Source organism: Bombus pyrosoma, linkage group LG3 (assembly GCF_014825855.1).
Source record: "Bombus pyrosoma isolate SC7728 linkage group LG3, ASM1482585v1, whole genome shotgun sequence".
NCBI lineage: Eukaryota > Metazoa > Arthropoda > Insecta > Hymenoptera > Apidae > Bombus > Bombus pyrosoma.
The window spans coordinates 331,470-356,578 of record NC_057772.1 but is presented as its reverse complement, the minus strand read 5'-3'; the positions used below and the strand labels follow the sequence as shown (position 1 = coordinate 356,578).

General features: G+C 46.5%; 1 protein-coding gene across 2 annotated transcripts in view; it reads left to right on the top strand.

The window, feature by feature from the left end:
- The window catches only part of LOC122578019 (neurogenic locus Notch protein), a 181,962-nt gene that overhangs the window by 73,863 nt on the left and 82,990 nt on the right, over positions 1-25,109 (top strand). Inside the window, exons 1-2 of one of the 2 annotated variants that reach the window (XM_043749857.1) lie at positions 9,610-10,028; positions 11,427-11,560. In XM_043749857.1, the coding sequence (XP_043605792.1) occupies positions 9,979-10,028; positions 11,427-11,560 (184 nt within the window). In that variant the 5' untranslated portion in view covers positions 9,610-9,978. Of the gene's footprint in view, positions 1-9,609; positions 10,029-11,426; positions 11,561-25,109 lie in introns of those variants that run through there. The other variant, XM_043749856.1, reaches the window with a different exon arrangement.

The following is a 25,109-nucleotide window of genomic DNA, read 5'->3' as shown; positions in this document are numbered from 1 at the left end:
GTAGACCCTCTGTAACCTTTCCTCGCCAGGGATAGTTAACGCCGCATATATGCATCGACGTACGCGTATCCCATTTAGTCGCGGCATTAAACCTCGGATACACAGGATCTCTCTCGCTACCTTGCCAGTCTGCAAGGATCGTGTCCAGAACAATTATATTATGTTAATATCTTCGTATTTTCTCGAGCGAAAGAACCACCGCTATCGTCTCTCTTTCTTCCATTCTTCCCGCCTTCTTTCGTCGCTGTCGCCTCTGCAACCCTTTGCTCCGCCTTTCTCCGTCCACCGATCCCTCTTGCGCTCGAGAAGCAATAACGTTCAATTGGGCCTAATAAAGACTTTGACGTGGCATGCCTGACCGCCAGGTGGTGCTGGCTGAAGCTGCTATGTTATTAAATAGTTTGGTTGAAATCGGTGGCCGAGCATATCGCCACGTCGAGGACAACCACTCGATCGGCCGACCGAGTCGATCGACTCGCGATAAATAATCGAATCCCAACTACGAGACATCCGATATCGCTAACAACGTATAATAATTATCTCCATTCGTACAAGTTGCTTATGCAAGTTGTCCGTATTAACGATCAAACTGAAATCTCGCATTTCTAACATTGGAGAAGGCATTCTCGCTGCTTGCGATCGCTGTCCGTTACCGCTACCACTGCACGGGAAACTACGTGCGAGAAAGTGCACGCGGTTGGCCGAGTCTGTGCGCGTGCTCGCTGCTCAGGGCAGGATGTGATTTATGAAACGATCTGCTTGAAGTAGAATTTAATTGAGCGGAGGCGAGGGAAAAGGAAGGCCACGTGGACCGACGTTCCTTAACCTTCTAACCCGACGCGACGATGGATCCGCAACGGATCTTAATGAATCACGGCCTCCGCAGCAATTTCCAACCTCGCCGCGATTCACCCCGCACGGTCCGCTTCTTTCCAGCTTCCAGCCGAAACTCGCATCTGGATGCCGATCCCGCCTTCTCGTATCCCGGGATGCGTCCACGCTTTTCTCCTCTTCGCCTTGTTCCCGAAACAACGAACACACGAACGAATACTTACGTATTCCCGTATGGTACGAGATTCGGCTTGACTGACGATAAATTAATCGATAATGACGCAAATTATCGGATCGGATAGATCTTGAGATATATTTTCTCGGATGAAAACGTATAAAAACGTGTAAAAGATTACTATTTCGTTCGGAATATCGGACTGTAAGAAATCCATAGATACCAATTGTATCACGATCCCTTAAATTTAAGCAACAGCGTTAACCATTTTTCCGCTACGATCGACCGTTTTGTCTCGAGTTGCCGATTAATCGACGAACAAGTTTTTCCATGCTCCAGAACGGAAAGTTAAAGGCGACTATGTATCTATGCTAATGCTAGAGAGATGAAAATCTGTTGCGCGGTTGTTGTCAACCTTGAAACCGGCAGAAAAGCAGTAGAAGAAAGTGATCTAACGAAGAGGTGTTGACGTTCTCACAGCCTTGCTCTACGTTCCGACCGTCTCCGTCGATGACAACAACCGCTGGTGGAGGTGTGCCCGTGGCCGTGTCACGTAGCAAAGCCTGGCCTACCAACGATTCACGAACGTTAGTCAACAACTCGGCTTTCGAGTCGTTTCCACGGAATAAAGGAAGCCTTAGACGAGGTCAATCGGGTCTGTTTCTCCCGTGGAAACGGAGCACGAAAGAGCAGAGGGGAAGGAAGAACGGAGTAGAAATAAGCATCTCGAGCGATTCGAAGAACCCGTTTCTTGGCCGCGACACCGACCGCCGCCCGATAACTACGTGCCTCGAATGCAGACGCGCGGTATTTTCAAATTTCGCCCAACTAAGCGCTCGCCTAGCCGCGTCACGATCTTTTTCCACCATCGAGAACCTTTGTCTATCTCGAGAAGATACGGAGACGTTAAAAACGTTGAACCTGGGTTGTCGCGTTATCAACGGTGTTGATACGCGTCGAAAAGACCGGGCATTCGGATTTTTCGAACACGTTGACTGAAATTCTTCTCCGGAGGTCCGTTACGTGCTTCGAGTACGAGAGTATTAACGTATGTAAAGCGAGTGTAAAGTAATGCGACCAGTTTTGCCTGTTTATTTTACCGAGATATTGAAAATTTGCCTTTTGCTCGACCATCTCCTCTCGTCTAATCGCTTTATCGCGAATAGTCCTGCTCCGTACAGAATTACATATGAAATCGTATTTAAACGTAATTCAAAGGTATACCAGCGATTCATACTAATTTTCGCTAACGATATAGCGTAAATGAAACGTATGGCGCGTATTTCGACTAAACAAGTATATCGGTGAGAGAAGTTGAACGCGTGAGATTAATCGTGTAAAACTCGATCGAGCTGTCAAGGTTAAATTCCGCTGCCTTTTTTTTTCAGTCTTTTTAGAGAATGGATGATGCAAACGAGCTACACGTTTCGTTGTTCTCCTTTTTCGAGGACGCTCGTGGAAAGCTTAGAAACGTTCTATTTAGATAATAACCACGATCCAGAAAAAATGTGCAGCGGACGCTATTAATAATAATCTACCTATGTAGCTCGGATCGGGCACAAGCTCGAGTAACAGCTTTCGACGCTGAATCGTTCAAAGAAATTATCGATGATTGGACGAGCTGACTGGCCAACGATTGTTTAATTACCGCTACGGTACGCGTCGTATCGGTCGCTCTTCCACCATTTATAATCACGCGAAACGTCGTAGGCGTTGAAGGATAGTCGCTCGATCTGCTCGGACTAGCCTAGCAGCAACATCCACGTTCTACGTACAAGGTTTTTCAGTCGGCCGTGTATGATCTATCGCGTTATTCGCAGTACAATTTTTACGCCATATACGCCATATACGCCATATAATGTATACGACGGATTCGTTTTAATCCAACACAGTTTCGGAATTGGGCAAATCGCCGTACGAAAATGCACGTAATAGGAATCTTTATGGAATAAATTATGTAATTCCTCGTTCGAGCAAGCGTACTATGTGTTGCCTCAGATTTACGCAGGGAATTTTCACATTTTTAATTCGCCTAAAAATACAATAAATAGTTGATGGAGCGTATGAGTTGAGTTTGTGATAATCTTTGATAATCTTTCTGCGCGTTTGTTTCAAACATCGTCTCAAACAGGTTTATCGAGTTTGCTATACGTGTGTATACTTGCTTACGTTTCTTTAAACCATGCCTCGTTTAAAATATTTCATTCTTTTCTATATTTAACCTCTTTTTTTATGGATTCGCTCGATAACTGTAACTATAATTGGCTATAATTCGCTCTACAGAAACGACGAATACGAGACCGAGTCGCTTTGACTTTTCGCCGATTCGCGGCAAAATCGTGCAAACAACAAGAATATTCAACGGGGAAGTTTATCGTCGAGAATCGTCTGACGTAACGATTATCGAGCCCAATTCAGGCAATTACGACGGTGGGAAAGCGCCCTGCGCTAGTGTTCCATTAGCCGCGTTAGTCCAACGTTATGCTCCTTATTTTACGCGCGATGCATCCGTTTACGTCATAACCCCGGACACACAATACCCGACGCGATATTAATTGTTGCTCAAGCGTAACGATTAATCCGGCAAATTAAAAGTTTCGTCAGGCCCGAAACATCATGGTGAAAGACGACTGTATTTGTCAGAATTGCCAGAATGGTATTTAGCGATAGATACGCGGTAATGGACTTACGACCTATGAAACAAATAGATATAGTCCAAGGATAAATAGTCTGTGCTGTACGCGACGGTACAAATATTTTTCCTTTCACATACTCGTATTCAGAAGCGAAATTATCGTTGAACAAAACACGTGCAAAGTAATTTCGACGAGCAAAGACACGATTCGTACTAATAAAATAAGGCCGCTGTGCGAGGCAGTCTCGTTTCTCGTTTCGCGAAATATAACGGAAACGCTGATGTATAATCAATGAGATGATCTAGATCTCAGTTCCATTGGAACAACATCGTGTAGCAGTGCCGTGCGAAAGAAGAACGAGAATGCGCGGGAATCGGAAACCGGCAGCCACTCGGAATATCCTTGCGACATCCGTTACGTTTATCGTAACGCGTGGATCATTTTTCCCGCGATTTCCATCGACGTTGCCCATCGTCGCCCATTCGCCTAATGTTCGTAATCGATGAACCCACTTGCCGTCAAGTCGAAGTTTCTGTTTCGTTGATCCTCGTACGAGCAACCGGACGAATACTCAGCTACCGACAGCTAATTATTTACAATAGAGAAGAAGGAACAACGCATTTTGTATCCGATGAAATAAACGACATGGAAAGAGTCACGGAGTCTACTCATTTTTCGATCATCGTTCACGTAGTTGACATTTCCTCTTCTCTCTTTCCTTCCATGTGCAACGTACAGCATTCTCGATAATGCCGTGACGTTACAAAGTCGTAACGATCCGAAGCAACGCGCGGTCCAAAGTGGAAGGTTATTATTAGCCGGGAGAATACTTAATATTTCATGCGAGAATATTTTCATCGATGGACTTAATGGCCTCGTAAAAATGACGGAGAAGGAGCGTCTGAAGAGAGACCTGACCGCTCTCCCGTCCCTCGATCGTTCGTGATTTCAATCTGCCCGCACCGTTCCAATTTCGCATCAATTAAATCGGTGGACCTCGTACAAACGGCTGTTGTCAATTTACAACATTACCAACGGTCAAACCGTCGTCCAACGCGCTGTTCCGGTTTCCGTTAACTTCCTCGTCTATTCTTTTTCTTCAGTTTTCTTCCTTTTCTCATTTACACGCCACCATCAAGGTCAAACTTTACCCATTAAAACGAGGGAAGGGATCTGGTATCACTCTTATCGTAAGATATTTTTCCGAACACGCTGCAACACTTTCGCTACAATCCTCCGATTCGCTCGTGTTCCGTTCGTCCTGTCGACACGCGAAATATAACTGGACGTCGCATCGCGTCGAGACGAACGGCAAAATTATGCCGCGATCGATGGTACGTACGGTCGATTCTGCTCGCCAGAGTGCAACGGTCTTCCTGGACTACTTTACCTTCCGAAGGTGTTGCTTGAAACTCCAAGAATCCGCGTAGTAGACGTAACGATCTTGCCCTCTTCTTCTCTCCTGACCTTCCTCTCGTTCGTCCGGGAACGATCACGGAAACCGAACAAAACGACACGAAACAGAAGGTTCGTTGAAAGTCGCGTTCTCGATGATACCGAGTCGATCGTGACAAAGCGCGACCCACTCGTCCTCTCGATCTAGTCCCATTAGTTTCGCGCATCGGTCCACCTTTTTTGCATTTATCGTGCGCGCGCGAGCAGACCCTTTCTTACTCTCCGATTTGCTCGCGCGTTGTTTCCAATCGAAATAACTTCATTTTGCAATATAATCCCGAATTGACCCGTCTTGAAATATCATCTCTCGCCGTGGACGAATCCTCGAGTCACGACTTGCTTCCGGTGTAGATTGTTTTCGTGATTTGACGCGGCAAGGATTTGCGTATTATCTGCGTTCCGTGGAAGGAATGGTTGGTTTCTTGGACGTATCCTTTATTTTTTCTTTCATTCTTTTTCAATCATCGCACGTATCTATAACGTAGCAAGCTGCAGTACCGCTTCCAAGTGTCCATACGCACCGTCCAGGTTATCATCGTTACGTAGGGTTAGAGTTACGCAGTCGCAATCCCCAAGTATTGCTGAGACGTATAAACTAACGATAGATCGACGAATGAAAATAACATTCGCAACTTTTTCTAGCTTTCGTAGCATCGTAAATTCGAAAAATGATAAATTATGTATGTAAAAATGAATACGAACGAATTGTAAAATTATTTGTTGAGAAGAAACGTAGCGAAGTGGACGTTGAAATATCTGAGAATGATAAAAGTAAAAGAATCGAGTTTATATTTGTTTCTAGTTTATTCTGTACTTTGTATGTGGGCGAGTGTCCTGTGGCGCTTTCGATGTTTTCGATCGCCGAAACACGTTCGGTGTTCTTCGGTGGTAGAAACTCTCCGACACTGACGACTTAATTACCAGCAGAATCTTAATGCTAATCGCGTGCTTAATTAATTAGCAGAGCGAAAAATGGTAGTATAGAAAAAGAAACGATGATTTAACGATGCCAGGCACGATATTCTTCTTCTCTCCTTTCTTTGGCCAACGGTACGGATGTTGGCAGAAATATTACGCGATAGAATAACGAGTGGAACGAAAACGAGGGATAAAAATACGATCGAAAACTCGTATAACTTGCGATACATACGTTGTTCACGCATAGCTACGCAATTTCTACATTTACATTTTTGTAAGCGTACATTTTGTAATGTTTTCGACAGTTTTATATTTCACTGTAAATTTTGGAATTTGTCAAAACGAGAGAAACAAATAGAGAACGGGGTTCGATTCTAGAAACAATTTCCGACAACCTTCCTCTTCTTTAGCCTCTCTTTAGCTTCTTCCGAATTCTCTTTTCTTTTTCTTCGCCAAGAGCCACGGAGAAGTCTGCTTGCCCCAACTGGTTCCCCGATCATTTCTGACCTGACGTATTTTCTTCCTTCGACAGTCAACGGTCGAGGCTCGCTCTGGAACATGCTCCTGTCCCGTCCAAGCACCCGATACGAATCATAGAACGGAGACGCATAAACATCAACGCGGCCAAGCCCTTCACCGATTCGTCGACCGCGTGCTCGACTAATGGTCGGTCGGGAACCAACATCACCATTTTACGCGTCTTTCTCGATGCCTACCGAATCGAACAATCGACGGGACAACGGTCGTCGAGAACACCGATCGGATTCGTAACAATTCGCAAACCGACTGCGATATGGAAATGGTTTCTGCTCGAAATACGTATAACCGTGTTTCGTAACAAATACAAAACGATAACGATCTTTAAGGAACAGCGATAAAATTTGTTAAAGAATCAAAGATAATTACGCAGTTGTCGTATTCGATCGGTATTCGATTTGATATAAGAAAAAGAGAAGAAAATCCTATTGCGGAAAAGACATTATTAGAAATTTGCGGTGTTGCCGGAAATATTTCGCGTCAGTGTGAAACGCATAAACCGTCGTATTCGTCATAGAGACGGAAATCTATGGTCGCGAGATATTTGCTGTCGCTACGATATTTCGCGTCGATCTGGCTAGGGGATTCTTCAGTTTTACGACTACGTTGCAAAACCGGGTTTCCTAAGCTATCTGCTAACGTTCGATCGAAATATTCCTATAGCAGCGACTGTGCGCGATTTATACCGATATCAGGTAGGCGCGTAGTACTTGGTCCGCCGATGCTATTTTCCATACAGTGGAAGTGGAGCGAATTTCACGCTCTCGCTGGAGTATTCGGTATTATACATATATTATATTATATATATAGAGAGAGAGAGAGAATGAGAGAGAGAGAGAGAGAGAGAGAGACGACAAAGGAGGATTGTTAGGAGAAATATGGTTTGCACGGTGCGTGTAATCCATTCGGTTCGAACAATGCGCGTAAACAAGTGGAAATGAAATTTTTCGACTGGTTACCTTCGACTCCGGCACCGGAGATGCTGTTGAGCGTGCCGGTCGACAAGATTTAATCGGAATTTTTGCGCCTCCGGCACGCTTTTGCCTATAGTCTGTTTGCTCGACCGGCGCGGCGCATAAATATTCATACGGGCGGATTAAAGATTCATACGGGCGGATTTTTCGAGCGTCGTGTAAATTTACACGAATACAAGAGCGATGAGATTAACCGTTCCACGATCGGACGAATAAAACAAATATTCGACCGAGTATCGCAATTGTAAGCGTAAAAATGAAAAGTTGATGCAATATAGAAGCGTGCGTACATCGTTGGGCTGCGTCAAGAGGTACGAACGAAAGGTCGACGACAGAAATGGTAAAAAATGCAAACAATTAGTAGCATGCGGCAAATTTGGCTTCGCGATGTCTCGGCGTATACGCGAAGGGAAATATCGTGTAACTATGGAATTAGCAAAATTCTTGCGCACTATCGAGGACGAAGGAGGGCGAGGAAGAGAGAGGAGGTGAGATGCATTCATGCGTGCAATGATTCCGCATCGTTCCTACGACCCAGGGTCCTAGGTGGTAGTAGCTAAAGCGAGAAGATCGGAGCAGACGGCGAGACGGCCGTGCGCAAAAGTGGGATAACAGGCTGCATAGTCGAAGACTAACGAAGGATGACGGAACGAGCCGAGGGGACTTTGGAAAAGGACGGACAGCGTCGCTGTAACAGAGGGGAGGGGGATCGGTCGCGTCGTCACCGCCAGCAGAGAGGGTCACTGATGACGGTGGCGCCCTCTGAACGGCCCTGTCTGGAAAGTAAGGTTAGTCTGTCGCTAGCCGTTTGCGGATGATACACGTTTTACGCGTGTCTCTGCCGAGTTCACCTCCTCTCGGTTCGCCAACTGCGACTGTGGTAAATACGCGCGAAAACAAGTGGCTACGCGACCTGACAGTACATCGCGTTTCCTAAGCGACTGCGATTTATACGTCGCGATATTTCGTATCGTCGTATTATATTTCTTCGGTTGCTGCGAGATTTTCATCAAAGTGGCCTGCTCCGCTCCGAAAAGCCCGCTAACCGTTGCGCCTAGCGTTTCGATAGCCTGCACGAAACTCGGCTAGCGAATTCGGTTTCTCTCGGTAAAATCGTCGTGCAAGAGTGTTTTGTGGAAAGTTAGAGAGAGAAAGAGTGGCTCGTGAAAGAGGAGATAACAGGCAGTTGGGAAAATGCGCTGGAAAACGAGTAGCTTGACGGAAGCACGATGACGAGAGAGACGAGATTTAGCAACGCCACGGTGGTACCCCTCCGTTCAACCGTCATGGCCAGCTTCTCGGCGAACCGACACGTAACACAGGATAGAGGCAATTTGAGCGAATTTAAGGGCGTTTAAAGCACTCGCCGCGTAGTCGCCCGAAACGAATCATCCTCGTCTGTCTCTCGATTCTTTCGATTCGAAGCGAAACGCGCCACGGTGACGAAAAACGACGCGTGAGAAAGAGCGTGAGAAAAGAGCGGCTGCCACGACGTTTCTCTCTGGAACGAGGAACGGCCGAGATACACCACGCCACGCATACACGCACACACACGCGCACGCACACACACACGCACGCACACACGCACGCACGCACGAGTGCGCGCACCCCCGTTCCACCGTCATGCTCTCGTGTCTTCGCCTAACCCCCGTCCTAAACATTCAACCTTCGCGTACAGTTCATTTTGTTATATAGCTGGCACAGTTTATTTGATTATCCACTGTTGGCGAAAGTAGCTGTTAGAAAATAAATATACAGTAACGTCATCGACCATATCAGCAACCAAAGTTTCCCAGGATTATATCCGGTCGTTGGTTGTCCGACAATCACGTGCAATCGTGTGAAACGCTATGCGCCGACGCGACGACTCGGCCAATTTTCTACTCTTTTTCCGATCTTGCGACATTTCTCTCGCTACGCTATAGGAAACGTGACTCGAAGAAGAAATGGAAAAATGAAAGTATCAAAAGTGGTGTACGCGCTTCGCAGCGAGGAGAAAGAACACCATATGCCCGTAACGGGATCCAGCCGATGATAAACCAGCGTATACTGGCTGAAAGAAAAAACTAGGTATCCGTTTGCAGTGGAAAAATCGTCATTTCTCTCCTCGTATACGTCTTCCGAAGAAACTGTGTTTCCTTTGCTTGGATAATTATTGCTCAACGACTAATACGGTTTGTGATAGGAAACTAGTGCAATCAACGGCGTGTGAACTTGTGAATTCGGTATTGTTATATACCGCGCGCATATACCGTGCGACCGTTAGTGTATAATATAAGGTGTACAGGTGGATGTGTTTATTTTTCTCTAGTGATATTCTGTTGTTCATGAAAAGAAAGTAGCTGTTTTAACGATGGTGAGCCTTAAAAATGAAGTGAACGGCCAACGGATCTTCGTCAAAATATGAGGAGAGCGTCGTCCTGCGACCCGGCCCAATCGATTTCGTACGAAAATGTATCTTACGCGTGTCCTCTTGGTTCTTCTGCTGGCTACCGGCTCAAGGTGTGTTCTTGTCCCTTTGAACTCTACGATTTCCACATTTACCATTTTACCTCTAAATCGCACACACACGCACACGCACACCTTACGTATCAATTATTCCTCGAGTTCACACGTTTTTGCCGATAGATGTGTATAAATATGCGCATAAAAAGTACCGCGTCGAGCGTAAAAAGTTAACGCTCCGGCAGAACCGGTATTATAAATATGTATCGATTCTCCCAATAATTAACACGGTTTATTGGTCTCCTGTTGCCTGGATGAGAGCAAATGAATGGGAAAACTGTGAGAAATCGATCGAAACGATTCCGTCGTATGTTCGTTGAAACCATTTTTCCACCACCGTTCTTGATCGTTGGCGGTACTTGCAGAGAGACTCTTATTTTTCCCGTTATTTCAAATGTATCGCTGTTGCTATCGCCAGAGCTGTTACGTCCGTTGATGTTTACATATTTAAATTATGTTTACGACATTTACATCGTAATGCATGTACATATATACAATACATGTATATATAAATGACACGTCAGTCCTATCGAATCTATAAAACTTTCTCACATCCGTTGTCTTGGCTGATAAAACGAAACCTTTCCTCCTATTAACCATCCTCCAATTCGTTGACCAGTCCGTTGTCCATGTGTAAGTAACTTTTCTGTGCTCGTCTACTCAAGTATGCGCATTTCAGTAAATGGTACTTTAGTAGGACGTACATGGCTGAAAATGTGAAAACTTTATTATCGTATCGAACACTTTCAAGATCGTAGGAGAATCGCGAGGTTAATAAATCCTGTTCTTCGAAAGTCAGTGATATCGACTCTTATTAGACGGATAAGCAAAAACGTTCTTGCTTCGACAGACAGCAATCGAAACGATTCTGTAAGATATTTACTATCGGAATCTTCGAGTCGTTCTCGACGAGACAAGCTACGAAACAAGCTACGAGACAAGAACGAAACAAGAAATATTCGTTGCATCGTATTTATTTATCGGTTGCACCGGTGCAGACGATACAAATAATAAATATCTTTTTGCACAACTCGCAACTTTGCTTCAATAAGAGACATTTCTTTATAGTTGGTAAATACAACAAAATATAAGCCACATACAACGAAAGTATCTGCGGTATTTTTGAGAATCTTAAACACGTGATTTTACATCTGATACAACTATGTAAACAAGTCTTGCTCTCTCTCTCTCTCTCTCTCTGTAACGAGAATCTCGTCCAACACACACACACACACACACACACACACACACACAAGGTGTAATTAGCGCTGCAGAAGTTGATCGAGCGAGCATTAACTGATAATTTATCACCTCGACTAATCGCCGTTTTATCGAACAATCAGCCTCGTTCTCGTGGAAGATGAACGATTTTAACGAGTCGCGTTTCATTTGCAGATGCATGTGCTCGAGCGGATACACTGGCCAAAATTGCGAGAACGAGTATATTCCCTGCGACCCATCGCCGTGTAAAAATGGAGGCACGTGTCATCAGATCGACGGTTTGGATTACCAGTGCATCTGTCCCGAGGGTGAGTTTTCAAATTGTTTCCGTTTCAATTACTTGCTACCAGGCTGATTCTCGAGTATATGTAATCAAACCACACCGATTGTTCCGAATGGTTAAAGGTACGTAGGTTCAGGTTAAAGAAATCACGACTCAATTGGTTTAAAATCGACGGATTTGGAATATTATTTGTAAACGCGTGAAAAGAATCTTCCAATTCCTATCATCTTTCAATTTCGACAGAGTGGAAAATCGCTGACTATTTTTTGCTTCCTATCGCTTTTATTCTCTCTCCCTCTCTCTCTCTTTTTACTTCGGTTTGAGTAAAAAGCAAGCCAGTGCTTGAAATTTCGATAAATCGTCTTCCTCCCCCGAGGCCGACCTCGCGATACTCGGGCCCGTTTCTTCGCGGCTCTCCCACGAATCGAAAAGAACGAACGAAAAGAAACAAAGCGCATCGGGGGTCGCTGTACGTCGATCGCTCTGCGAGGGCGATTTAGCGTTTCGGTATGCGCACGAACGTTGCCTCTCTTCGAACAAGCCACGTTCCACTCTGTTTACGACGCAACGGCAAGACAGTGTCTCGCAAAGGCGGCCCGTTGCGCAACCTTGTCCCCTTGTGGCCGGACAAACGAACAGGAGGGTTAGAAGGAGAGGGAGAAAAGGAAGATAAAAGAACGCGTCCGTGAGGCAATGATTAGCTGGTGCAACAGGTAGGACTCGAGCCAGGGGATGGTGAGCATTTATGCGCGCACCACATACACGTACGGTAGATGGTTAATGTAAAGTTAGGGTCAGCCTAGCGTGGCCTTCTCGCCGGCCGGATCACAATGCGTGGTCCTGTCGTTCCCAGGCGGACCACAACCATGGCGACCGACCCCACCTTCTACGTTCTACGGCCACGTCCCTCCATCCTCTTTTACGCTACTTTGCTTTCGGTCGCGCGCGCCTTTTCCCGTTAAAGAAGCGCCCGGCCCGTTCCACCTTGCTGCTTCTGCTCTCACCGATGATGAGTTTCCGTCGCTTCGCCGACATTGCTACCACGTTTTCTCGCTTTATCGTATCCGACTGGTTCCGTGATACAACGACCTATATAGGTATCGAAATGCCACTTGCTCTCGCGCCTCGTGAATTTTACGTCGCACCGCGTCGCGTCTCGGTCGCCATTTACGAGTTTTAGGTCTACCCTTCGACCGACCGCTGATTCTCGTTTAGCAAGGCCCCGGCGCCCACAATTTCTTTCAGATACGGTTCTAGAATCCGCGACCCTGGAATAAGCGGCGTGAATCGAAACTCGTAAGATGCGTGTCCGGATCGCGTACTCCAAATGGTACTCGTTGATAGACAGAGCCCGTTGAAATTGTTGTTCCTTTTATAGAGGAAATGCTTCGGAACAAGGCCTCGATGGCCAATATCCTCGATGTTACGAGGAATCTTTCAGTTTCATTTCCTTTGGTCGTCGTTGGCGAGTTTGTTCGTCGATTCTTCTACGTTCCAAGTTATCGCAGTACCGCGAAACTTTTTCATTCCGCGACGGTGCAGCAGCGGTGTAAACATTCTTTCGTAAAACATCCGTCGCCGCCAGCAATAGTTATTACCTGGACGATCGAAATGTTCCGTTCTGCCCTAATTTTCCCAAAGAATTTCGTTATGCCGCTGTTTTCTTCCTACCTTTCGTACGAGGAAGAAAATAACCCCTCCACAGGTGTACGTACATATTTACGACAAGCTTGTAACCTCTCTCTCTCTCTCTCTCTCTCTCTAGACCAGGCGCGTTCGAAATAATTTGCTCGTGTAGTTGGTTGTAACGGTTCAATTTGCATCGACCATACAGGCCGTCGGTTCTCCAATTTCTTCCATCCACGAATCGTACTTTCTTTCCTTCTCGTCCCTCTCCTTTTGCTGCTGCCCGTCCGTTTGTTTCTTTACCGTGAAGCTTCACCAACTCGGACGTTCGTTGGACGGGCCAGTTACAGCGTTTTTGCCAGACGCTTGCTTTTCGCGAAAGAGTAGCCGCTGCAGGCATTCCCAAAGAACGAGATTGTAACCATTCCTTGGTTAGCTACGGGACTGCGCATCTTGGGATTGGCTTCTCTTCGACGATTTGGTCGCATAGGTATTAGGTAGTCGTAATGGTTCAATTTGTAGCATTCCGCTTTCTCCGCTTCTTCATCCGCAGCGTTTCTTCTTCGTTTCGTGCCGCGCAGAAGTCACCTTCCTTTCGCCTGTTCCGTACCTGTTCTTCTCTCTCTCTCTCTCTCTCTCTCTCCCCTCCCTTTTCGTTCCTCCGTTATCGTATCGGCACGTTTTCTATCTTGTGCAAGAGCATCGAGAACGTCGTCGCCCCTTTTGCCGAGAACGACCTCGACCGGCTGCAGATTTTCCTGGTCGACGATCCGATCACGCCTCCTTCATTCCATTTCGCTAATTAGAAACCGCTCTATCGAGCGCCGGAGCTAAACGATTAACCGCACGCCCATAGATCAATCGTCCGCTTGGCCGAGATAGCGGGTAAAAGGAGACTCACTCGTTTTCTCTGGCTATCTAGAACCAACGTGCTTCTGTTTTTCGTGTTGTCCTCTAAACGGAAAAGTCGTTAATCGCATCGACGCGACGAACGAGACGAAAACCAGACGTACCAAAAGAGACGTACTACGTTCCCACCTTGCTCGATCGCGATTAACTCGCATTTCCCCTCCACGTATCTGCGGGCTCAAATACCGCGGTTTTATAGAGTTGTATCTGTAGGAAATAGGAGATAGAAGATGAGCCTCTCGAATCTGTGGATGGAATTCGATCAAGCCGCGCGACGTTGCTTGGTGTCCGAAGATCGCGTAGTACATGGTCACGCAGAGGCGCGACTCTTGTCACGGAAAACACGAGAACGCGAGAACGCGATTCATGCGAGTGCGTGGAGGCCTGGCCGAGCGGCGAAACGAGTGGAGGAACAACTTGCTGGACAGTTATACGCGTTCCAGCTGATTTATGCCAACACACGAGCATAAAGTGCGTCGTACCCTGCGTGAACGTGATGGGGAACGCTGGGGTTGTAGGAACGGAAGAGTGGCGCGAGTTGGGGACACGCGTTGCTTTCGCCATTCTGGATCCCTTGCTCGGATGCTGTTGTTACGCAAGTCGCTTTTACGCGTGCGATCGTAGCGTTGCGCGTAGGGCTTGCCAACGAAATAGATCAGGGTCACGCAGTACGCTATATTCTTTCCTCTTATCGTATCGATAACGTGGCCGTCTCTCTACGTTTCTCTACCTTACTTAATTATCAATTATTCATACGCGTGTTTACTCGTCTTTGCGTTAGCGGTAACTAACCTAGTTATTTTAGGATATTTTCTGACTTTATACGTACGTGGCGGCGGCCTAAATATCTGCTTACCATTGTCACAGCGACGCGCGTGCTGTACGCGAGATTTCGAGAGTACGGTGCTAGACGTCAAAGGTGCTCGTTAATCTGTCAAAAATTCCACGAACGTAGGTACCGCACGCTTAGGTAAATGCACACAAGCGGAAATACACGAGCTAACGGAAAGACAGACATACGACCACGGTTGGATAAACGTGGAGATGGCTGACGCGAAATATTCATCGCTATCTTCGCAACGGTACACGAGTTTTATCACCGAGGTGTATCCTCCCTGCGGCCTACGCGACGATAATTCGCCTCTTCTTTCGTGTTTTCTTTCGCCGATCGACGCGAAGGTTCGTGATTTATCGGCACCTTCGCGTTACATTGTTCTCGTGGAGCAGTCTCCACCTCGACGTGTTTTAATTAATATGAGTTTATAGCCAGCACCATCTGGACACGAAGCACGCGCGTACGTCTGTTGACGAGTGTCCTCGCGTTGCACCAGCCGTTATCGACACGTCGCTCTTTTGGCTCGTTCGCTCCTTTTCTTCGTTGCTCGCTGCTTACGCGCGTTTTTTCCTTTCGATCGATCCGAAACTCGTTCTTCCTGAGAGCCTGCTTCCGAGTTCTATCGGAAAACACGGGGAGCGACGTAAGATTGTGCCGCTGTGCCGAAACGAAGTTTCAGTCCCTTCGGCAACTGCTGAAAGGTGCGGTCCGAACAGCGGTTGGCGAAGGTGGTCGAGGATACTTGGTTATCCGAACGGAGATCTCGACGATTGGTTCTGTCCCTTCGTTCGCAAGACAACGATCGCTACTTCGACGTCTTGTTCCTTAAAACTGGCGGATAAAATCGGAATGGTTTAATGGGATCGGCGATAATTTTAACGTTATCTCGGGTGAAACAGCGACGAAAGCCGTGACGTATAAAATCGAAGAAACGATATCGTACATATGGCGAACAAGAGTCGCAGAGTCGTAATTTCAGCTGATTTTCTTTATTAATCGGTTTGTAAGTAGGCAAGACATTTTTTCGCCTGCCTATGTTGCTGTAAAAAAAAAAAAAAAAAACGAATAAAACGATGCGAGGCGATGGAAGAAAAGAGCTTCCGAGGTACACGTATCGTCTCTCGGTTCACTCGCGGTGATTCGCGACAGTGACAGATACCGGTCGTTGTTGTCCGTGGCTGGTGGTTGCAACCGAGAGGATATCGGTATACCGGTGGCATTTCGTTCTCATAAAAGCTGGCGTGGGCACGATAAATGAGTCCGAGCCACGGAACTAGACAAGCTAGGGCTACCAACTAAAAGTCTCGTGTTTGTTATTCGAGTGCTCCGTGCCCCGACTTTCTCAACGTAATAGAACTATTTCCCGGAGGGTCGTATCAAATTTCCGAGTAATCCGTACCCCGTACCTCTCCACTTCTACGGTCTACGGTTCTACGGCAATGCCTCCGTATAAACTTGATCCATCCTCTACCTACTTGTTAAATCGGTTACTCGCAAAGAATAATCGAACGTGCTTTCCTCGAAACGTAAAAGAATCTATTTTTCACTCGTTAGCCGAAAACGGTTCTATCCTTTTCGGACAACGAGTCTGTATATTTTGAAACGAAACGAAACGAAACGAAACGAAACGAAACTTGTTCCGACTTTCGACAATATTGGACGATTAATAAGTAAAGAAACCGTTATCGGTAGTTTTCCATCGTTTATGGTCACTTATGATCGGTACGTCGAAAAGCAATTGTTGGAGATCATAGAAAATATCGAAGGACAGATTTAACGTAGAAAATTCCTTTCTTTCGATTATCGTTTGGAAAATTTCAATCTCCGCTGTCCCGTCGAAAGATACTGGTGTGGGCTCTGAATGTTAGCGTTCGATCAAACGGCCTACGTGTCCAACGATACCACCCTCCGATGCTTCGCGACAAGTTCCGACAAAACTGATTTTCTCACGATTCGTACGAATCGCACAGATGCGACTACGAACCCTTTCGATTGGAGTTCGGGGGTTACGAGGCGAGCGTTCTCCGGGGAACTAGGCGAGAATCGGGGCGAGCGACGCATAACGCAGGCCTGCAGCCTGCTCGTAAGCCATAAGCGGCTCCATTATGTCGGGGAAGGTGAGTGTCGTGACAGGGCCATATCCACGAGTGCCACTCGACCGGGGTCTCTCGCAACTCTCGGAAGACTCTGGCCCCTCCTTCGCGTCGGCCGGGAAGGCAGAGGTATCGTGGTCCCTTTTGTTCGGATATCTCTCTCCAGGAGAAAGGAATGATAAATCCACACCCACGCGGTGTAAACCGAGCTCTCTGGACACGATGGAGTAGCCATGGGTAGCAGTCGGTCGAGGATCGACCGCGCCTCGCGCGTTCGTTTCTTCCGTGTGTTCTTCTGTGCGTGTCTTGCTCGGGGATATAAATCTGGATTAATTTAATGCGTCCGTTGAATCTCAATAACGATCGGCGACAGACATGACGTATTTGCATGCGTATTCGAACGGCGGACGAGCCGAGCGGCTTCGATTCGATCCGGACCGACGATAGAGGCGACGCGTTTCGAAAAATAAACCGACAAGAGCGCGATTGCTTGCCGCGTTGATGCGTTGATGCGTTGATGCGTTGATGCGTTGTACCGATTGGCACGGCGCTTGTGGCTAATTTGTCGCGAGCTAGTCGACAAACGTTCATCGAACACGGATCGTAGAATTGCACTGCACGAGTTCGAAACTTCGCCCCTCATACAGATACAGCATCTTTTCGAAATCTTAATTCGCTATTTTAGTTAGTGCGCCACATTACGAAGGAGATAACCAGAAACGTATGCAGGCTAACGTAGTAATTTGTTAACGCGAGAGCAACGTACTTCGTGGTGGAGAATCGATCGAATTAGAAAATCAGAGCGCAAAAGATTTTTCAATTAGTCGGAGAAGAGTTTAGAATAGGTTTATGTAAATCGTAAGAGAATTCTTTCGATCGACCTGGAACACGACGATTCGCTGGGCAGTGACGAAACATTTGGTCGAATCAAGCAGATGCGAAGGATTTCTCCGGCGAAACAATGGGCCCGATCGATACAGTGGGGGTGCTAGGCAGAAGGGAGCACGATCTGCATAGAAAGGGGACCACACCCCGTAGAAGGAGACCGCGTTTGCTTTAGCGGCCTGCTGAAAGTCGTTCCAGGGGCCCACGAAGACCGTACAGAGTCATTGACTTGCTCGTAAAGCCGCAACGCGGTACGCCAGTATCTTGTTCTTCTTTTTCGTCCTCTTCCTCTCTGCCTTTTCGTCTTTCTCTTCTTTTTCTTCTTCTTCTTCTTCTTCTTCTTCTATATCTTCGTAACCTCCTCCTTTTTCTCGGTCTGCTCTTTTTCCATCGGTTGTTATTCCTCGCTTTCGATACCATCTACGAACTCGCCAGCCCTCTCGTACTCTTCATATTTTACCATTACCATATCAGGTTCTGCTCGATTCTTCTTTCCCTCTCTCTCTCTCTCTCTCTCTTCTCCCCCTCCCCCCCTCCCCGCTCCCCTCGTGTGCTCTATCCGGTCCCTTATTAAATATAGTTACGTAGATGCGCTCACGTACCGGAGCCACGCACCTTTGATCGCTACCCCGATCATTTCTATACGTTCGCCCTTCCACGTGTCTTTCTTCCTGGTCCTGGACGATGAGTCGGTCGGATAGTTCGATTATCTCTCAGATTTAAATCGATGATGGATGAAATCGTCTGAATTTCGATAGTACTTTTTTCTTCTTTTCTCTCCTTTTTTCTCAGAATGAAGTGGTAAAAATGGTGTACGAGCGTTGCGTTTATCGAGGGTCGAGGGTCATCGACATCGTCGAGAACCAGTTGTGCGCATACCGTTTGTAATTATTTTCGATACGGGGCTGGGCAAAACGAGCCGCCGCTTTCCTTCCGGGTTCGAGATATGCAAATGGCGAGTATTCGCTGGCGCGAACGCAATTTTCTCGACTAGGCCGTAAACATTAACGCACCGAACATGGCTGATGGCACGGGGCTGTGGCGATTATCCACGCGTCGCTCGCGTACCAGTCATCCGTTAATGCGAATGGCGATTAACTACCAACTGGCTACTGTGTCTCGTCGCAAGGTACATCGCTCGATATACTTCGAGTTAGGTAAGGACAAACGATTCGAGCACGTACGTACATACATATCCGAACGTACTATGGAATAATATCGTTCACGAAGCATCGATATTGCCTGTAAAAAAATTACGCTGTGAAAAATGAAGGTTACTCGAAGGAACATCGTGGTTCCCGTGAGATTTACCGCGGCGCTTTATTCGCGCGTATTGCCCCTAATTAGCGAGCATTCGGCTACTATCATCCCGCTTGGAAGAAAGACGGTGCCGTGGCGAAACGAGGGATCATTTCCGTTGCCGCGTGGACTCTGTCGGCTGTATTAATCGTAAAAGGATCATAAACCGTCTACAAAGGGAAGCGCTGTTCTCTGTTTTACAGGCCACTGTGATATATCGAAGCGCGTTCGTGGCTCGGTGAAAAGACTTGGCTCGCCATTAGGTCCCGTATCGCAACGTCCACCATCTTTCTTCTCCTTCCGCTCTCAGAAATTATGCTACGCTCGAAACAGCAACTCCAGGTAACTTTCGAGCAGTGCCGGCCGTTGTCGTTACCTCGTTTCTCCTTTCCTTGCCGCGATTATCGGTCTCGTCATCGTGGAATGCGATAATTCTCATCGCGACGACGGTTCCTCGAAAAAAATATTCCTCGCTCCGTCTCTCTGGTACGTTGGAACGCGCGTGCAAAAATTCGTTTCTACCTTAGTAGGCCGCGGCATTGTGATTCTCGATAAAACTTTGAAATAACGCGGACGTGCGAAATGATGGAATTTCCGATGAGAGGAGACGTCGGTTTCCTAAACGTCACGGATTCCACGGATTACTGGAAACAGGTGTAACTAAACGATTAAACGAATCTCTTCTACCTACAATCTCTTTCCCTCGATACTTCGAACCTACTCGCGTATCTAAAAAACGTTTTTTATTTTATTGTCATTACAGTGCCTCCATTCTATTCCGACATTTTTATACGGAACGTTATTACGCTGGAATATTTACGGTCTCGAAGATTAGCTCCAGATAGCGAATTATATTACCTGCAGGGTACTATGCGAGGAACACGCGTTTGCTCCTCGAGCGAAACCACCTCGTGCTAGATCTATTTCTATGAACACGGCGTCGTTAACATCCGCCAGCGCTGACAAAAAAGCTCTCGAGCGTGGTCCGACGTGGCCAGCCGCGGCCGTCCCTTTTTCGCGTAATTTCATTATTTCGCGATGCCCGAGATAGTGGTCGTTAGCTGGATAGTAAGAGCGTACAAGCAAGAAAAAAGGAGAAGGAGGAGAAATCCAAGGTTCTCTCCGGTGGAGATCCGTGAGCGCGGAGAGACAGCCCGAGGAAGTCGCGAGTCCCAAAGATTAGAGAGGAACATGTGCAACGTGCACGAGCGCATCTCGAACGATCCGCCGTTTCGATATCGTCCTTCAAACGTGACCGCCTTCCACGCTCCTCTCTTTTTTCGCTCTTCCAACCATACGTGCTCCAGTCACCGGCAAATTAATCGGTCGAAGAAAGTTTAATTACCGGTAGTTTGTTCGGCGACTTTTTATTTTCACAGCCAGAGTATTTCCCATGTTAATTTCGAGCAATCGCTTTACAATCGCTTTTTCTATTTTTTTACGGTACTTTTCAAAAAATCGTCCATCTTTCTTCGCGTCTCTAAAAACGTTGATAAATACCGATAATATCGACAGCTTGCTTGCTTGTTTATAAGTCCAAAGTGTATCTGAGAGTTCTGAGAGTTTTAAAATGTCTGTATCTCCTTAACGAGATCCTGCGAATCGAAATCAAACGAGGAAGGACGAAAAGAACCGTTAATTCATAAATTCATTTCCAATTTTCCTCGTCAAGCGTGTTCGGTAATTTTTCGAACAAAAATCAATCATATACGATATGCTATATCGAGAATGTATAACATTGTGATTAACGACGTATAAGAACGGGGATTCCAAATGAGAGAAATTGTCGAGCCCCCAAGGCTGGCCAAGACTAGAGTAGCATTATATCTCTTCCCGATAGGAGAAATCGCACGTAAGTTGGACAACATCTATTATCCTCTTATCCGTGGCATTATCAGCCAATGTTCGAAAGCAGGAATTCTCCGGGATTCCGGAAAACGGCCAACCGCGACTAAATCGAACGGCAGCGATCGCGCGTTATAGCAGTCGCGACTGTTAATCACGACGCCGGTTCTTCCCGAGCAACAAGTCTCTCTGGGACGGTCTAACAAATCCTCGTGGCTGAGACGCGCGATCCATTCGCACGCGTGTCTACCGGAAGCACCGGAGGAATCGTAATTCTGCTTGATTGCGATTCTCAGCTCGTTACAAATTCGCGTTATTCCGTTCGATCTCGATGTACGTATATAACTCCGCTGGCAGAAATTCCTTTCGGATGGATGTTTGAAATTGTTGGTTCGATGGGCCGATTCGACGCTCATAAAGGAGGGATAAAAAAGTCTACGTGGCACAATTTACTGCCTGCTCGAGCATTTCCTGTAAGCTGAAACACCGCGCCTACCTCTTTTTAAATCGGCGATGGTTCGTTTTCGGAAATTATACGAAACAGCGTAAACGGTTGTACGTATTCGCTACTAAACCTCTTCCACCGATTTCGTCGCATTCTTTCTCTAAGAAAGCTACGTTTCCCTCGCCGATTCTTTATTCTTGCGCAGAATTACGTCGTTTTAATATATCCAATTACGAATTCGTTGCCAGGATAGATGATAATCACGGGTTGATGCATCGCGACTGTTTATCGCGCGTCCCAATCGCATGCTATCGTTCCTTACGCAACTCGGGGTTAAGCACGTTCCATCGTGCGTTTCCTCCTCGTAAATTTCATCTCCGCGTCCAACGACATCTCACCCAGCCAGCTTTCTTTTAACCACTACGAGAAGAATTACAAGACATCTTCGACGATACAACGATATAATATCGATATCGATTCGTCTTCTCTTTTGCTTTCCTTCCTCTTTTTCCTTCCTCATTTCTGCGCTTCCCTTTCCAACGACCAACTCACTCCGCAAGCTTCCTTAAAGCTTAAAGCTTAAAGATGGTTGATCGACGCGATCGACGAACGCTCTCGATTCGTGGATTAGATCGCATCAACGAGCGATTTCCTGTCGCCTGGAACAGTCTTGGCGTCTAATCGCGTCATGGTCACGGTCGGCGCGGCGATTCGTTAAGCCAGACCATGGCCGAGACGCGAAATAAAGAACATACATAGAAGCCGGTTGAATGGAACGAAGAAAGAGGATTTTCGTTGAATAGAGTCGCTCGTCTTTTCTTACTTCATTTGTTGTTATCGTTCCTGCTTTCCATTGTGACTCGTTCGGGCCTGTTCTTCTCCGTTAACGCGAGTCCATTTTTCTTCTGCTTTTCATTCGTTACGGACAGTGTTTTCAGCGTTACATCTTTGTCCGCACGTTCTATCAAGTTGTATCGCTCGCGTAACCGTCTCCTACCTTCTACGCGTTATGTCCGCTTTTTCCCAGTTTTTCAATTTCATTGTCTGCATGCGTGATGATTGATTGGCAGCGTGATTGGCAGCGTGATTGGCAGCGATCTTGTGACAGAAATAAATCATTCGTTTCTATAGATTCATTTACCTGGCGAAAATGGCATAAATAAGTATTCAAATTCCAAAGAGGTCCTTGACAAACTTCTAACTTCTACCTCACTTCGGTCAGCGAGGTAGCGACAAGTAAATACGACGTAAGCAGAGGATCGCCCTACGTAGAAGAGCAAACGTTACGATAAATAAATAAATAAGTAAATAGATTAGTAAAAGATCGTACGTCATCGTACGTCTTTAGGCTTCGCGAAGCATCTAAGAACTTTGAGGAGAGACGCGGCGCGTGAATTCTCTACCACCGGTCTTCCTCTCTTTCGTTACGATCTTTTTCTTTTTTTCACGAAGGACCACCGTAGCTTTCGTTCATAGTTGGCCGATATTCGATTAATTAGTAAAATAATGGTTACGCGTGTGAAGAGTAAACGAGTTTGAGAACGAGCGAACGATGCCTCTATCGCAATACAGATGTGGGAAGAGGCTTCCCGTGTAATTGGCTGGCAACGTTCGTTCATGAGAAAATGTTCGATGCCGCCGCTAATTGGCGGATCGCGAACGGTGAAAATTGCGTGCGATAATTACCGGCGAGGAAAAAATAGGGCCGAGACAATCGCGATCCGCAGCGATTTTATTTACTGGTACGTCGATTTCTGAAACGCGTTTCGCGAAATCGCTCGTCGAACTATGATTATCAGCGGCAACAGCCATCTATGGGAAGGAAAGTCGCTTGACCTGACCCGCTTTTTCTTTTATTACCTCTTATTATAATATGTATGTATGTAAACAGAAGCGCGCGCACGCACGCGCCACACACACACACACGCACACACACACACACACACACACATCGTTATCGTAAACAGAGAATTCGAAACATTCGCATCCAAATTGATCTAGGGAAAAAAGGCGCGGTAAAAATGAAAAGTTCGTTTAGCGTGTGAGAAAGCAAAGGGTGGTGGGAACGAGTAGTCCGCAAAATATATAGTTTGCGAACGTACGAACGAACGGAAGTGAAGTTAGAATTATGAGTCGACTAATTAACGAAATCGTTAGACGTTAGGGAGTCTCGGTTTAATGAACGAGCATCGTCGATCGCGTCTACTTGCGAGAGCATTCTCACACGATCGCTACAAATTGATATAGTTTTGCTTCTTTTTTCAAAAATACCCAGCCTTTCAAAAACCGGTGAAACCAAACGCGATAGATCCGTCGTAACGTCGGTCGTCTGCAAATCTCGCTCTGCAACTGCATAAGGAAAAAGTGACAACGTCGGAATTTATTAGAAAATGTAATATTTTAACCATCATCATATATATATATATCTAATTTACCTATATAACTGTCGGATGCATAAAAATAGGCACGAACGGACTTCCGGCGTACTTATCACTATGCGACGTAATTGGAAAAAAATTGTTTTAATTAGAAATAATATTATTACAGAGAACTTGGAATTTCGTCGAGTACGGGTAATATCTATCCGAAATTCGATATTTTTAATAACGTTCTTGATATCGTGGAAGCCGTTTCAGGGAACATGATTTATAAGAATAGAAAAAAGCCTTCGAACATCCATAACTTTGATAATTAGGGAGGAAAATCGATCTTCAAAAATCTACGGTAAAATATTCCTTCAAGATAGCGTTCGAGTCGATAGATAATGGACTAGTTTCGTCACGACCAGCGTTAATTCTCATCGCGGGTCGATCGCGCCGATAAGCGTGCAAAAATTAATATCGTCGGGCTAATTACATTAGCTGCCCTTTTGTCTTCGTTGTTCGATACGCTGCAAGGGTCAAGCTCGTTGCTGCACGGTTCCGAGGCACGCTCCTAATGACCCTGGCTACCGCTAAAATGCATGCTCACGTATTTGCCGCAGGATGCATTATATAACGTATCTGGTTTTATAAGTCCGTACGGTCCATGCAGCCCCTATTAGAACCTCGAGGACTAGAAGTTGGAGCCCACTGGTGTTCCTCGCAAGGGCCGAGGGTTGCGAGCTGTGCGACACGGCGATAGCCACGGTGGAAGAGAGCGAAGGGAGGTGAACAGGTGAAAAATGCGCAGTCTGGTCGTGGCATCTAATTGGAACACGATTCTGACCCTGAAACCCAAGATAGGGGAATATTCCAGCTTCTCCAGCCTCTCGCTGCTCCGTTCTCGTTGCTTCTTCCCTCGCTGTTTCTTTACTCGCGCTTTCTCTCTCCTTTCTCTGCGAAAGTTTAGCGAAGAAATAAAAATAAGGCGACGACGACGAGCAACCGTGGTTCCGAGACGACAGGAATCTCGTTAACGGCCTCTCGTGAAATACGTTTCTCTGGGAGCAGACCGGATGGTCTCGCGCTAGCCGAAACCTCTTTCTGCCCGTAATTGACGCATCACCTCGCGTATACGCATCCTCCAGGCGTGCTTCGCGCGCCCCTGCGAGCTGCCGATCGTATCCGCGACGGATCTCTCCCCATCAACTTTCTACCCAACCGTTCGCATTCTCCGCGAAGCTTCGGGCCGAGCTTGGTCAAAGGGTAGACCGCAT